Source organism: Apodemus sylvaticus, chromosome 20 (genome assembly GCF_947179515.1).
Source record: "Apodemus sylvaticus chromosome 20, mApoSyl1.1, whole genome shotgun sequence".
Lineage (NCBI taxonomy): Eukaryota > Metazoa > Chordata > Mammalia > Rodentia > Muridae > Apodemus > Apodemus sylvaticus.
In genome coordinates this window covers 17,357,098-17,371,909 of record NC_067491.1, presented here as the reverse complement: position 1 = coordinate 17,371,909, position 14,812 = coordinate 17,357,098, and the positions used below count along the sequence as shown (strand labels likewise).

Below are 14,812 nucleotides of genomic sequence, written 5' to 3'. Positions count from 1 at the left end.
TGCACTTTTCACAGTTAAGTAATTTTGACACATCATTACCAGCTAAAATTTAGGATTTCATTTATACTTTATTCAGACCCCCTTTGTAATTAATGTCCTTTTCTATTCTTCTTGAGGCCCATACAAGCAAGATGCCACATTGCATTAAAGCCACCACAATACTTTAGAGAGACATTTTATATATGTGTGTGTGTGTGTGTGTGTATGTATGTATATGTGTGCGATGTATATGATATATATGTATATAATGTATATGTACACATATACATTATATACATATACACATATACATGTATGCACATATACATATATACACATATGCATATATACATATATATATATACACACACACATTTATTATGTATGTTTTTCAGGACTCATCTGTTGTCCTCACAGTCACGGGGTTATGAGATTTAAAAAAGCCGTTAAGGGTGTTTTAATTGCTAGAGGCTGGGAATGTTCAGGTGGAAGGTCAATCATTCTCTGGCGTGAGGAAAAGCTGCTTGGCTGGAGGTCAGCATGGTCCCCAGTGAAGAGCTCTCAGCGGAAAGGCCCTTCAAACACAGAACCTCCCAAGGGCATCTGTCCTCCCAATATCCGATGTCAATATGCCAGAGGCCACCAAAAGTCCGGTGGCTGCGTTGACTCCTTTCCCAGGGCGTTTATTGCTCTCCTGTACATTCTCTGTTGGGGAAAAAACTGCTTCAAGCTTCAAATGGAAGTTAATGTAAACCAGTACTCTCCTTACCGAAACTGCCTTAGGGTCAGCGTTACTGAACCACAGTACGTGGAACCTGCCCAAGGTCTTTGCTGTGCAAAGGTCTGAGTGAGTCATGGGATTTATGCTGAGACAAGCAATCCTTTACAAGGAGAGTCAAATCGGTGGGTCTGTCTCCCACGGCCAGCACCTGAATCTATTGAGGCAATGGTGGCTCTCTGGCATCCAGTTGTGCAGGGGCAAGCTGATGCCCCAGTTGAGGAGAAGCATCTTTGGGTGTAAATATAGGAAACTGGGGACCATGGGATGTTGCTCCCAAGAATGAGCTGCCTTCTCCTCTGCCGCACAAGGGGCATGCACATTCCAAAATACAAAAAGGAAAATTAAGCCTGGTATAATACCCATTCCTGAGTTCTGTGTGTAGTTCGGGTTTTGGTTGATGAAAATGTCTCATCATTTGTGTGTTTAGTTACCTGTTGCCTTGGTAACCCCACTGTCATCTGTCCACAGTGTTCAAGGACTTTAAGAATAGCCCATACTTACTTAGGAACCTATCTTTGCTGTCTCCACTTCATCTTTTTGTTTTTTTAAGATTTACTTGTTATTATATCTAAGTACACTGTAGCTGTCTTCAGACATCCCAGGAGAGGGCATCAGATCCTATTACAGATGTTTATGAGCTACCATGTGGTTGCTGGGATTTGAACCCAGGACCTTCGGAAGAGCAGTCAGTCCTTTAACCACTGAGCCATCTCTCCAGCCCCTCTACTTCATCTTAACCAAGGCTTTCTTATATCACCAGATGTTCAAATGACATAGGGAACTTAAGAATCATGGCTAAGAAGACATGGAGAAAGCCAGGATCCGAACTCCAGGTTGAGCCAGGCAGCCACAGATTCTTAGTCCCTAACCAGTCACTAAGGGAAACTCCTTTTGTGTTACGAAGTTAATCTCAAAATGCCACTGAGTGATCGAGTCTTTGCTAGATCACTGAGCTCACAGTATCAACATCTGTCTGTATAGCGCATGTTTCATAGTATCTCAAAAGTAGAGGTATTATTACTCCCGGTTACCAGAAAAATCAAATAGCCCCTTTCTCAGGGACCCGCTGACTGGAGAGGCTTAAACAGAAGCCTGGCATTCCGTGGTCCTGTGATATGGAACTGCAGTGCACCTGGCTTAGTACTCCACTTCCTAAACGCTAGCAGCACGGTAGAAACTGATCAGGAGGTGGTTACCACCAAAGGACCTTTCATTCTTTCATTCCTCATTCCCAAGACAAGGAGCTATGCCACCCTGGGTGGAGTCCTGGGGACTGTGGGCAGAAAGAGGACGAGGAGACTGTTGGAGACACCAGCCTTGACATCCACATGCTATGGAAATAGAGACTTCTGTCATCTTCACACAGAAAACTCTGTATGCATCAAACGTGGCAAAGGGTTTCATTACTGAGCCAGATGTGTGTGTGTGTGTGTGTGTGTGTGTGTATGTATATACACACACATTCTCTAATGTTTACATATATGTATATGTGTAAACACACACACATAATGCACTTGCATGCACACAACAGTTTGCCTAAATTCAAGCTCAGCATCATGCAGCATCCATCTTCCTCAGATCCACGCTGCCCCCAGCCCTGCCACAAATTCTCTGTATTTTGTAGGTCCAAGCCAGTGTGGCCTTTCTTCTCTAAAGCCTAGAAATGCATTAAGCCAGAGTAAGATGAGACAGGCTTATTCTGACGCCTCAGCTTCTTCCATAAGAGAAGCTGTGTCTTCAGAGCCACCAGAGAAGTGTTTCCTTCGTGGTCGTGACAAAAATCCAACACCGTATTTTCTCAGTCTCTGGCAAACACTTTATTCTCCTTATTAGAAACTGCTGGAAGCCAAACCTGAAAGAGTCCTTCAGAAAATGTGCTTGACAAAGAAGTAAAAGTTGTGAGCGGAAGTACCAGCTTCTGTTAACTGTGTCCCTGAGTGCTTTTCTTTGGTAACATCCTCCCCAAACTTGAATAAATTAGTTACAACGTCGATAGAAATAAAAGAAGTAATCTGTGAAGAAAATCCCAGCAAAAAACGGATCCGTCGAACAGTCGGCTAAATCCTGTGGGAACAGGTAAAAAGAAAGACCAGTAACTATCGTTAGTGTTTCTTTTATCTAGAGTTTAATTTCCTATGGAAAAGAGAAAGGAGGAAATAAAAAACTTGCTTACCGGTGCAGCTACCCGGAAATGGTACGCGCTATCGGAGAACGGGGCCACAGGGAGGCTCCAGATGTGCTGGTATCCCTAAGAGATGAAGGAGAGACGCCCATCTCATATCCCGTGTTACAGCTCAGTTAGAAGGAGGGCAGGCTAGGGTGGTGCGCCCTCGACAACTATAGGAGAGGCTCTAGGACAACGGTTTTTGATCTGTGTCGCTAGAACAGTCCCCAGTCTCTTAAGGATTCAAGGAAGATGCCGAGCCAAGCGGGGTGGTCAGGGTCAACTAAGAAGGGGCTGGCTTTGGGTTCCGGGCATCCTTCCCTCAACAGGGCGCAGAGGCTGCAGTCCTAAACCTGCTGGAACCAGGATATGACGTTAAGGAGCCAGAAAACATTACCTGTGTCATCTGAGTATCTTCTCCAAGGCTCCAGGTTCTTTCCCTGTGTTGACTGTGGAAACATATATTCCCCAGTGTGAATTTGCACTGGAAAACGATCAAGGGCTCTGTTGTACTTCAAGAGATAAGAGGACAAAGTAGTTAGTCGATTCTACTCGGCTACATTTTGATAAGAAGATGAACTAACTGGAGGGCACAGAGCAAATCCTCCCCGAGGCGATGCCACAGTCAGGGTTACTACTGCTCTGATGGACGCTGTGACCAAAGCAACGTGGGGAGGAAAGGGTTTATCTGGCTAATGCTCCTGTTGTGCTGTTCAACACTGACGAAAGTCTGGACAGGAACTCAAACAGGGCAGGAACCTGAAGACAGGAGCTGATGCAAAAGCCATGGGGTGGGGTGGGTGCATGTACTGCGGCGGACTGGCTTGCTCCCCATGGCTTATTCAGCCCAATTCTCCACAGCATGCATGTGGGCCAAGTGTCACTACCTCACTGATGAGCAAAACTAAGAGGGAAGGATATGAAGCCGGGAGGAGACTGAAGAGACCCGAGGTGGCGATCCAAGAGGGGAGCAGAGGAGGAGCCAGAGAAGGCTGAGGGAGGGGCTCTAGGAAGGGAACAGAGAGAGAAGACGCAGGAACAAGGGCTAAGACTTGAGAGACGGAATAAAGCTTTCACAAGCGAAGCTTCTTGCACAAGTTTGAGTGAAGCGGGCTGAAAGTTATAATTATTTAAAAGTATGAGATGACAAGCCAGATACGGCCGTGCACACCTGGAGTCCTGGCACCTAGAATCAGGAAGTAGACACTGGCGGGTTGTGAGTGCCAGGCCAGACTGAGCTGCATTGTGTGAAAATAGCCACGCCCTGGACGTGATGCTCAGGGGGAAAGCGCTTGCCTAACGTGTTTGGGTTTGGTTCACTCTACCACATGCGCGCGCGCACACACACACACACACACACACACACACACACACACACACACACACACACAGTGAATTCTGAGCTACAGAATGACTCAATCATAACGCCTGTGAGTTTTCGAGTGATTGTAAAGCAGGCTGTTATTCATCGAGTACCCAGCATGGTCAGGGAGAACGCAGTCTTTCCACTTTCCACACATCCTCTTACAAATCGGCAAGAGAATGACCAGGAGCGCCACGTGAAGCACATTTCCACCACTCACTTAGCAGCTGTGAATTCAAAGCATGTTGTTCACGTGTGATATGTATACATGACATGCATGTGTGAAGGTCAGAGGTCAACGCTGGGTGTCTTCCTCTTTCGCTTTCCACCTTAATTTTTCAGACAGGAAAACCCAGCGCTCACCCAAGGCTAGACTGGCTGGCCAGTGCACTCAGGAGTCCTCCTGTCTCTGTCTCCTCGGGGTTGGGCTTACAGACAAGCAGTACCACACCCAGCCTTTCACATGAGTGCTGGGGATTGAACTTGCGTCCTCATGCTTGTATGCAGGCGCTCTACCAGTTGAGCCATCTCTCCAGCCCCGGAACACATGTATGACCCATGTTCCCTAGCGTCCCACATGCCAAGCATAAGCTAGAAAGAGACTCATCCCGAGGGGACAGGATTGTATGTCCCAGTATTAATGTATACACTATCTTACAGGTTGTCTGTGACCAGTCAATGGCAGTTAATGATTTTGTCAGTGTTAACAATTTCTCATAACAACTCTATGTACCATGGTATTATGTGATATCCGCTTTATAGGTGGAGAAATGGCAGCGAGATCACAAAATGAGGGTGTTAGAGATAGGATTTGAATCCTGGTCTGTCTGCCCAGCTCAAAACTTGGCCTCAGTTTTTTTCTGCCCTTAAGCAAAAAAACAAAACAAAACAAAAACCCACCTATATTTGTCTCCCCATTGGGATGTCACCAAGATGGTCAGCTCCCACCCAGGGGCCATGTTAATATTGGTGTTCCTACGCCAGTTCAAAGGAGACTGGCAGGGAACCCTGCACCACGTGAACTTCCCACAGGCAGGAGTGAGGCTTCCCAGCCCTCCCAATCCCACCACCCTGAAGGAATGATCTCACCTCTTTCCCAGCTATCAGCTACCAAGGACTGACAGCACTTCATCTCCTAACCCTCTCAACAATGACAGCATTCAGACTAACTGCTCAGAGAAGGAGAAAGCGCCATTGTTTCTTACCGCCACACACTTACTTGATTTCCAGAGAGAGTTTGACGTTGGTGGGTGTGTTCTTATTAACAGGAATATTATAATTATAATGCCCAGGCCTAGTTTTAGAAGGAAACAAAGTCACAAGTCAACATATGCCCCCGAAGCTTCAAAAGGATCTTTGACACAAACCGCACACTATGCAAACTGCACAATAACACATAATCAGTTTAGAAGGTTAAGTTTAATCTCCCGTGTCTGTAGTTTTCAGAGGTAAACTCATCCAATGTCAGAGTGAACTTGATATAAAATATGTGTGCCTTAATATAAAATAGGGAAAGTCAAATCCCAAACCGAAATACACAGAATCAAATGCACAGGAAATGACGCTGGTCACAGAGAAACAAATTTTAGGAGAAAAATGAAGAAGACATAAAATCCTCCTGGAAAGGCCACATGGGATAACACAGCTAAACCACTCCTCCTTTTAAAAAATTTTAGCAGGAAATGTGTATATTTAGAACCCAAGTCGGTTATAATTGTGACGGCCCTGATTACCATTCAGGGATGGAGGAAATTTTAAGGTAGACTTGCTTATCCGCAGGTCCACCTATCAAATGGGAGATGCTTAGAAAGAAGCAGGTGTCCGGCTGATTACTATTGTAATGAGAAACTATGGCGAATGGCAGGTGTGTAGTTCATCAAGCGCTCCCTCTGATTGGTCTCCCCATGGATGGCACGAAAAACAATACAAACCAGATGGGGGGGGGGGTGAGAGCCAGCCATTTCAGATTCTCTTTAAATGACACAAAACTGATTGTCAAGAATGTGAAAGGAAAAAAAATACAGGAGCTGGAAAAAGTCAGCATTTTAGAATATTTAAGAATATCAAAGCATCACATTGTAAACCTTGGATGTGCACAAATTTTTATTTATATATTATTATTTATACATATTATTTATATTTTATTATTTTACTAGATCTTAAAAAACTACAATTAAATGGGCTATGTACCAAGATATCTTTAAAAAAGAACATTACGTTGTGCATCAGGAATATATTTAATTTTTGCTTGTCAATTATATGTCAAAAAAGCTAAAGAAAAACTTAACATTATTGCCACATACATACACACACACACACACAATCTGCCTTAGGATCAGAGCCTATAGCTCAACTGGGAAGCTTAAGTACCTGGAATTTCCTTCCTGTTATGCGCCTTCCAATACCTGCTGCTTCTCGGTAACCGATGCTAACCCATCTTACATGGAGGAATGAATGTGTGAGGACAAGCATTTTACTTGAGTCTCGAATTTGGACCTCTGTCATGTGATTCATCTTCATGATGTCATTCTGTCATAGTAACTACCCAACACCTGTCTGGGATGCTCACTAAAGGTGTGGCCTACAGCAAGCTTGTTAGTTCAAGCAATACGGCAAAATGGAGACTAAATAGCATCAATGTCTCTGTGTTAACGGGAGAGCTCGGTGTGGTCATAAAGTTCAGCATCGGAAGCCATTTTAAATGCACGTTATTTTTTTTTTATTTTTTTTTTAAGATTTATTTATTTATTATATGTAAGTACACTGTAGCTGTTCTCAGATACACCAGAAGAGGGCATCAGATCTCATTACGGATGGTTGTGAGCCACCATGTGGTTGCTGGGATTTGAACTCAGGACCTTTGGAAGAGCAGTCGGTGCTCTTACCCGCTGAGCCACCTCTCCAGCCCCGCACGTTATTTTTATAATGCAGGAACATCAATTGAAGCCTAATCTACTGGGTTGAAAAAGAACTGTGCTTAAGAACCCATAGGACACATGTGTGACCCCAACTGAAAGGGAGCGTCTTCCTCTAGGCACCCAAAAGGTACATATCAAATTAAGGAACACTCCCCATGCTGAATGTCTACAATTTGCATTTGTTGCAGCCCCTTGTGTCCTCTGCGTCCAGATGCGTCACTGCCCCGTGTGTGTATGTGTGTGTTGGGGGTGACACACTGGTGATGGATGTTATATCTGGGCAATTGTTTGCCTCGTCGAATAAAAGTCACACTAAGCTGAGCTGGATCTCCACCCTTTCTTGATATACAAATGTCAGCTCACCTGTGTCAGTCTCCTGTTCAAAACTAGCCACCCGGAGCATCGCCATGTGCCACCCAGGGACAGTTTGTTCCCCTGGATTTTGCTTTGGATGTAGCCAGAAACAAGGAGATAGGAGATCGGGATTGTGGGGTTTGTAGTTTATGGGAGTGTGCTAACGCCCGCCATTTCTGAGTCTGTCATCTTCCATGTGCCCAATGTGCTTTTACTTAAGGACCGATGTAGGCACACATGGTTCTCAACATGAAGCGTTGGTTTTCCTTCCAGTCCCAATGGTTTAATGCTGGCTAAACCCCAAAGCAGCCAGAGCATCATGGGAGGCTTACCCACCCGCAGTGGAGCATCCGGCTGCAGTACTGACGGTCTATCACTTGCTGTATTTCTATAATCTGAATGGAGGCGATGGTTGTGTCGATCCCTGGATTCAGGAGAAAAGAACGGTAATTAGATGAACAGAGAAAAGGAAGTAAACTCTTGTGCAGGGGGCAAGTGCTGTGTTCCTGCTCAGTCCCAAACTGCAGAATGTAAACCAAGAGAGTCCAGACAAATGCATCCCACCCACACTCAAACGAGAAAAGGAGGGGAGCCTGCACAGAGCTTTTGTGCTTGTTTGGGGGACAAGTAATTGTAAGAAAGTTTAAGAGATTGTCAGTAAAAATCCAGGCTCCTAGAATCAGGGGCGTCACATCCAAAAGAGTTTCTGGACTACAGAAGTCCTGCTAAATTGGTATTTACTAGAGATGGGGAGTGCCATGTGACACACAGTCTGCTTCAGGAGATAGAAAATGAACTAAAAACACAGTCAGAACAAAAGCAGAAGGCAGGAACTTCAGAAATGTTATTAAAATCTGCAGGTAACCATCCCGAATGCCTCGTCAATGCTCAGGCTGACAAGGATTATAGGACATGGCCACCCAGGTGTCCACAGTGGATGTGTGTGTATCTGTGTATGTATGTATGTGCATGCGTATTTGTACATGTATGTATGTGTGTGTCTTTCTGTATCTGTGTATGTCTGTATGTGTGTCTGTGTGTATCTACGTAGATATGTATGTGTCTGTGTACGTATCTGTATATGTATATATGTGTGTCTTTGTGTTTGTGTATCTGTGTATGTCTGTGTGTGTCCATCTATGTATCTGTGTAGGTCTGTGTGTGTCTGTGTGTCTGTATGTGTTTGTGTATGTGTTTGCATGTATCTGTGTATGTCCATAAATGTGTCTGTATGTGTCTGTATATGTGTTTGTGTGTTTGTATATTTGTGTATCTGTATATGTCTCTGTGTTTGTCTGTATTTGTCTGTATGTGTGCCTGTATATGTCTGTGTGTGTTTGCATGTGTGTCTATATATGTCTCTGTGTGTGTCTGTATTTGCCTGTATGTGTGCGTGTGTGTCTTTGTATGTCCATGTATGTGTCTATATGTGTGTGTCTGTGTGTGTCTGTGTATGTGTCTTGTGTTTGTATATTTGTGTATATGTGTGTGTCTTGTGTGTCTGTGTGTCTGTATATGTTCATGTGTATCTATGTGCCTGTAAATGTCTGTGTAAGTCTGTGTGTGCCTGTATGTGTCTCTGTGTTTCTGTATGTGTCTGTCTGCCTGCCTGTGTGGTGGTGGTGGGTAACAGGTAGGTAGGGTAGTTGTCACATTGTTCCTGTTTCTCACCCCACTAACACTCCCAAGGCTGTGGTACTAACTAGTCTCAGAGGGCAAGAGTGTCCAAAAGAGTGTCACTTAAAAGTCAACTTACAATCACTCTCCCAGTCCTGGCCGAATAGCGCATTTCTTGTCAGGAACCATTTTCTTTTGTCTTCTGAAGAGTAAAAACATCTGTCAGTCAGGAAGGCTCCTTCAGGATGATAGGAAGCTGACTGAGCTGAGAGTTGAATACATCCACACCCTTTCCCTCTCCCCCAGTAACACGTATCCACGCCTATCCCATTTCTCCCCCATCTAGTTTATTCTCACCCTCACCCAAGAAGTTGTCTGTTGTGGGAAAGTCACACATACCCCAAAACATGTTGAAAACCCAACACTTTCCTCCTCAGAATGCCTCTCTATGTGGAGATAATGGCCTTTAAGGAAGAGATAGCTGTCCTTATCAGAGCAGGAGATTACAGGGAGACACCAGGGTGACTTTGTGCACATACACAGGAACAAAGAAAATACCATTTGTGGACCTAGCAAGAAGGTGGCCGGGTGCAGGCAATTGGAAGACCTCCAAAGATTTGTTGACACCAAGATCTTAGACCTCTAGCCTCCAAAATTGTCACTGTCCCACCCCTGACAAATGTCTGTTGTTTACACCATCCAGTCTGTGGTGTTGTGTCATAGCAGCCTGAGCAGACCACACCATCATCCCAGAAGTCCCCAGACTTCACAGCTGTCCCCTCCCAGTGCAGCGCATGCGCTCTTCAGTCAGTGATAATCATCAGCCTCGAAGCCCAAAGCCTCTGCATTATCCCTTAACTTCAGGTTTGTTTTTATTCCTGTTATCCTCTGGGCCGGTTACAGTTCCTCGGACAGCCTGGCTCATATTAGGGAAGCATTGTTCTCTGATTAATGAGAGCTAGTGGTAGTCATGTTCCTCATCTAGATCCTGAATCAAAAACAAAAACGGTGCTAACCAAAGCTGTCAGATCTTTGTCCCTCAGGGTCACCCTCCGCATGGTTTATGCAATATTTAAACAGTGGAGACATGTCATTAGAGGGTGTGGGTGCGTGAATACATCCAGTGACAGAGGACTCGTAACTCTGGGGACAGGCCTCAGTGTCCTTGCAGTGAGCTGTCATCTCTCTTCCTGGTCATGTGTTTTGACGCCAGTTCTACTTGGGTGAGAACAATCCCCAAAGGCAACAGCTGTGCCCAGCCCAAGCCTGGCTCCTATGTGGTTGTGCTTTATTGCTGGGTGAAAATAAAAAGCATTACAAACTGACATTCAGAGCCTAGGGACAGGGATGAAGCAACCACCTGTATGTTGGCATCTGATTTCTGACCAACCCTGGAAACTCAGGAGAGTAAGGCGATAAACTGGGGAATAGGCCGCTGAGGATTCAGTCCAGGTATGGCTGGGGCACGGAGTCAGGGGTGCGTGGTTCCCGTTGGCTTTTTCGACCTTGTGCATTCCGTGGCCCCCTCTCCTACATAATAGATCCTATTAAATGAGATAGCATGGCTCAAAGTGCATGGTTAGAGTGAGTGAACATGAAGGAACAATATGTTGAAACTATACAGAGGCATAATAAATATTAATAACCTTCATACAAACAGCATTGGGGGTGCCCGAAGATGAGCAGGGCTATATTGCTCCTTCCTGGTTATTAAGTAATGTGGATATGTCTATATCCACATACATATATAATATATTACATATATACAGATGTATATAACATTTGTATATATTATATAATATATGCATATCCATATCAATCATATATCCAATATGTGATATATATTTGCAGTGAAGGATAATAATGAGAACTATACCACCTACTCATTATTACATGTTGTTCTGAGCACCCAATGACAGCCCAATAGGATGGCTGTCCCTTCTTGGCAGATGAATACAGGAGATAAAGAACAGAGAATGAGGGCTAAGACAGGCGAGTACATGGAATAAAGGATCGTACACGGGCTTGCCGTCCAGACTGTCCGATTCTCCACACCACCATTCTGTATTCCTAGAATTACATAAAACAAAATTCGTGGAGAAAAAAAAACTGAATCTAAACTATAAGGCAGGGGTGGGGGGACCCAGCCAGCTGAAGACAGGATTAATGGGGTGGGGACAGAGCAGAGGCAGTCACTCTGCCCACAGTAGACAGTGTCATTTCCAAAGCACAGAGGCAACTACTCAGGTGTCAGGGCCATACACAACAAATATCTTAATTTTTTTATTATTATTTAAAAGATTTTTAGATTTTTTTTTTTATGTGCATGAGGTTTTGCCTGCATGTGTCTGTATGTACACCACCAGCGTGCCCATGCCTGACGAGGTCAGAAGAGGATATCGGATCCCCTGGAATCGGAGTTCCAGATGGTTGTGTGTCAACATCTGGTTCCTGGGAACCGAACCTGGGTCCTCAGGAAGTGCAACAAGTGCTCTTAACATCGGCGCCATTCTCCAGCCCCAAATAAATCTTCTAAAAATCAGATGTTGAGCGCAATCACTTCGTAGTGCGCCGGGCAACCTTGCCTGTCCACTCAGTTCCATTGAAAAATGAGTCAGTCAACAGTTTCTCAAACTGTGACTTCACGAGGTTCACATAAGTGAGTGTGACACTCGTAAAAAAGTTTGTCAGGAACAAAAGAGCTCTAAGTGCACAACAACCGAACTTTAACTGGAAGTCACACGCGAACTGCATTCTGGGAGTGTCAGGCTCGCTTGAAGGCACTCAGTCATGCTCCCCCACTGCAGCCTTGGTTCTGAATATCCCATGATGCTTTGTTGCTACCCAACGCCAACCCATGTGGCCCCCTCCGCTCACACTGAAGACCATGGTCCTCTGATGTTTTCCTTTGACCGAGAAGCTTTCTGATCTTACAGAAACATTCTGTAAAAGAAAGCAAAGACTTTCAATACTTCCCTACCATCGTTTCTTGGCGTGAAGATATCCAGTTAGTATACACCTTCTGGTGGACTGTGTCCGAATGTTAGATTTTAAAGACTGTTATTTAGGTTGCTGGCTTGAGTTTCATTAAAAAAAAAAAAAAAAGTCATTAAATGAATCCTGGACTCGGGATTAGGGAAGAAAAAAAATTTTTTTAAAGAATTAAATCTTTATGCCCTGAAGGACCCAGGGCACCTCCATTGTTTTTGTTTGTGTTTGTTTTTTGGTTTTTGTTTTTGGAAGTGATCAACATTTTGATTTTCTCATCCCTGGGGCTGTCCACATCTCTGCATAGACACTTGGTACATAATTGCAGACCTAGGTTTAAGGACATTTCAGAAACTGTCAGAAATTCTTCCCTAATTCTTTTTTATGTGTATGTACCTGAGAGCACATACGTACATATGTGAATAGCCAACATATGTACATATGTGAACAGCCAGAGGAAGGTGACAAATCCCCCAGAACTGGAGTTAAAGGTGGTTGTGAGCCACCTAATGTCTTTTTAAAATAAACATATGATTTGTTATCGGTATGATACGGATATCAAAGAATTATTTTGAATGAATTTCTTGAAACACATATTTATCAGTAAATGTTTTGGGTTTGTGACTATTTAATATGTTTATATACTTAGGGTCACTTGAAATTTCTCAGACAAGGAGGATCCTGGGTAGAAAAGAAGCTGTGTAGCCTAGGTGATTGGGATAGTACACTTGCTGGTGTGTCAGCAGGGAAACTTCAAAGATGGCTTTTATGTTGCTAGGGAGAGCCCTGCCCCGAACATAGACGGCACCGTTCAATAGACTCGAGGCGGGACGGAGCAAGGCAGGAGCGAGCATTCTACAGCAAGCCCCTCTCTTTATCTCCCATCTCCTCCATGCTAATAAGTGAGCGGCCTCTCCTTAATACATCTCTGCTGCCATGGTGACCAGCCCTTCTTAGGTCAGAATCATGAGGCCTTTGGACTAGAGACTGACTCCTCCAAAACCACGGGTCAAAATAGAGTTTCCTTTGTAAGCTGCATTTCTCGAGTATTTTCTCATGGTGATAAAAAAAAAATTATGACCAAGGCAACTCACAGAAGGATGGGTTGTTGTTTATGTGGGCTCTGGATCCAGAGGGGTAGCTAACCATGTGGCAGGGGAAGAGGGACAGCTGGCAAACCGGTGGCTAGAACAGCAGTCTGAGAGCTCACATCTTAAACCCGAGGCACAAAGCAGAGAGACTGAGCTCAAAATAACAGTCCTTGAACTCTCAAGGCCCCCACTTCCAAAGATGTGCGGCCTCCAACAGAACCACACCCTGCTAACTTCAACAGGACCAGACTCACTAAGCCTCCCAAACAGCACCAACTGGGGACAATCATTCAAATGTCTAAGACCACGGAGAACTTCCCTTAAACCACCACAGAGAGTTGGATTTTGTTTTGTTTTCTGTTTTTCACATTTATGTCCACATTCAAGTTCTACATTCAGTCTCAGGACAGGAAGCAGAATCCGTTGAGTACAAAGCTTGGAGTCTATCTTTCTTGAACTCTCTCTCATGTACTGCTGTTCTTGCACTAGGTGGAAGGGCTTGCCTGCACACTTGTGCACCCGAATGTGAACACCTTCAAAACAAACTTGTCTGTTTGTGGTTCAGAGGACAGGCAGTGCCGGCTCCCTGTGGTATTCTGCAAATATTTGCAGAAGACTAGAAGGGGGAGGAAGTGAAAAAGAAAAGCCGGTTGTTTAACTGGTAAGTATCTTCCGTTACTCAGAGGGGAAATTCTCAGGATAGGGCTTGAAGGATGCTGAGAACAGATTTAAGGGGCTGTGTTTCTTCCTCCTCTCAGCACACAGGGATGAGGATGCCCTGCTCAAGTATCTGAGCACGCAGCCCAAAATGATGAGATATGAGAAATTTCTAGAAAACTGAATATTCATTTTCTTTTGTACATAAATACATATGCTTTTCCTGGGGCTTCCAGATTTCTTAGACTCGAGCTGTTCCAACAATAACTTTGAGGTGCTCCTTTGCTGCTCAGAGTTCCAGTTAAGAGCGCTTCCACAGAAGGCTGCAGGGTTGCAGGCAAGTGATGTCTAAAGAGAAGGGGAAACTGGAACTTCTCTGTGCCATCTGTCTGTCTCCTGCCCTGAGCTTGCAAGGGGAGGAGTTCATGATAGATTCTGGCAAGAACACTACAGACTCACTTTTGTTCCGCAGAACGGTGTTTATAGGTTCTTTTGTTTGTTTGTTGGTTGGTTTGTTTGTTTGTTTTTCCGAGATAGGGTTTCTCTGTATAGCCCTGGCAGTCCTGGAACTCACTCTGAAGACCAGGTTGGCCTCGAACTCAGAAATCCACCTGCCTCTGCCTCCCAAGTGCTGGGATTTCAGGTGTGTGCCACCTGCGCCCAGCTTCTGTTTATAGGTTCTTAAAGAAAGAGAACCCCATAAATAAGATAGATGGCTTGCCTTGGGAGACATTGTTCTTTGGGGCATTTATTCTCTTAAAAGTTCTTACATTTAAAACAAAGAGAGCATAGATTCCAAATGCTATTTTGCTTCTCTCTCTCTCTCTCTCTCTCTCTCTCTCTCTCTCTCAGTCTCTCTGTCTCTCTCAGTCTGTCTGTATGTCTGTCTCTGTCTCTGTC

At 44.5% G+C, this 14,812-nt stretch overlaps 1 protein-coding gene across 1 annotated transcript in view; it reads right to left on the bottom strand.

The window, feature by feature from the left end:
• Positions 1 to 395: 395 nt before the first annotated feature.
• The window catches only part of Myrfl (myelin regulatory factor like), a 114,156-nt gene continuing 99,739 nt past the window's right edge, over positions 396 to 14,812 (bottom strand). Inside the window, exons 20-25 of the mRNA XM_052165716.1 lie at positions 9,316 to 9,378; positions 7,896 to 7,983; positions 5,507 to 5,581; positions 3,322 to 3,436; positions 2,934 to 3,008; positions 396 to 2,824 (exon numbers count right to left, since the gene is read on the bottom strand). Coding sequence (XP_052021676.1) covers positions 2,738 to 2,824; positions 2,934 to 3,008; positions 3,322 to 3,436; positions 5,507 to 5,581; positions 7,896 to 7,983; positions 9,316 to 9,378 — 503 coding nt within the window. The 3' untranslated portion in view covers positions 396 to 2,737. The remainder of the gene's footprint in view (positions 2,825 to 2,933; positions 3,009 to 3,321; positions 3,437 to 5,506; positions 5,582 to 7,895; positions 7,984 to 9,315; positions 9,379 to 14,812) is intronic.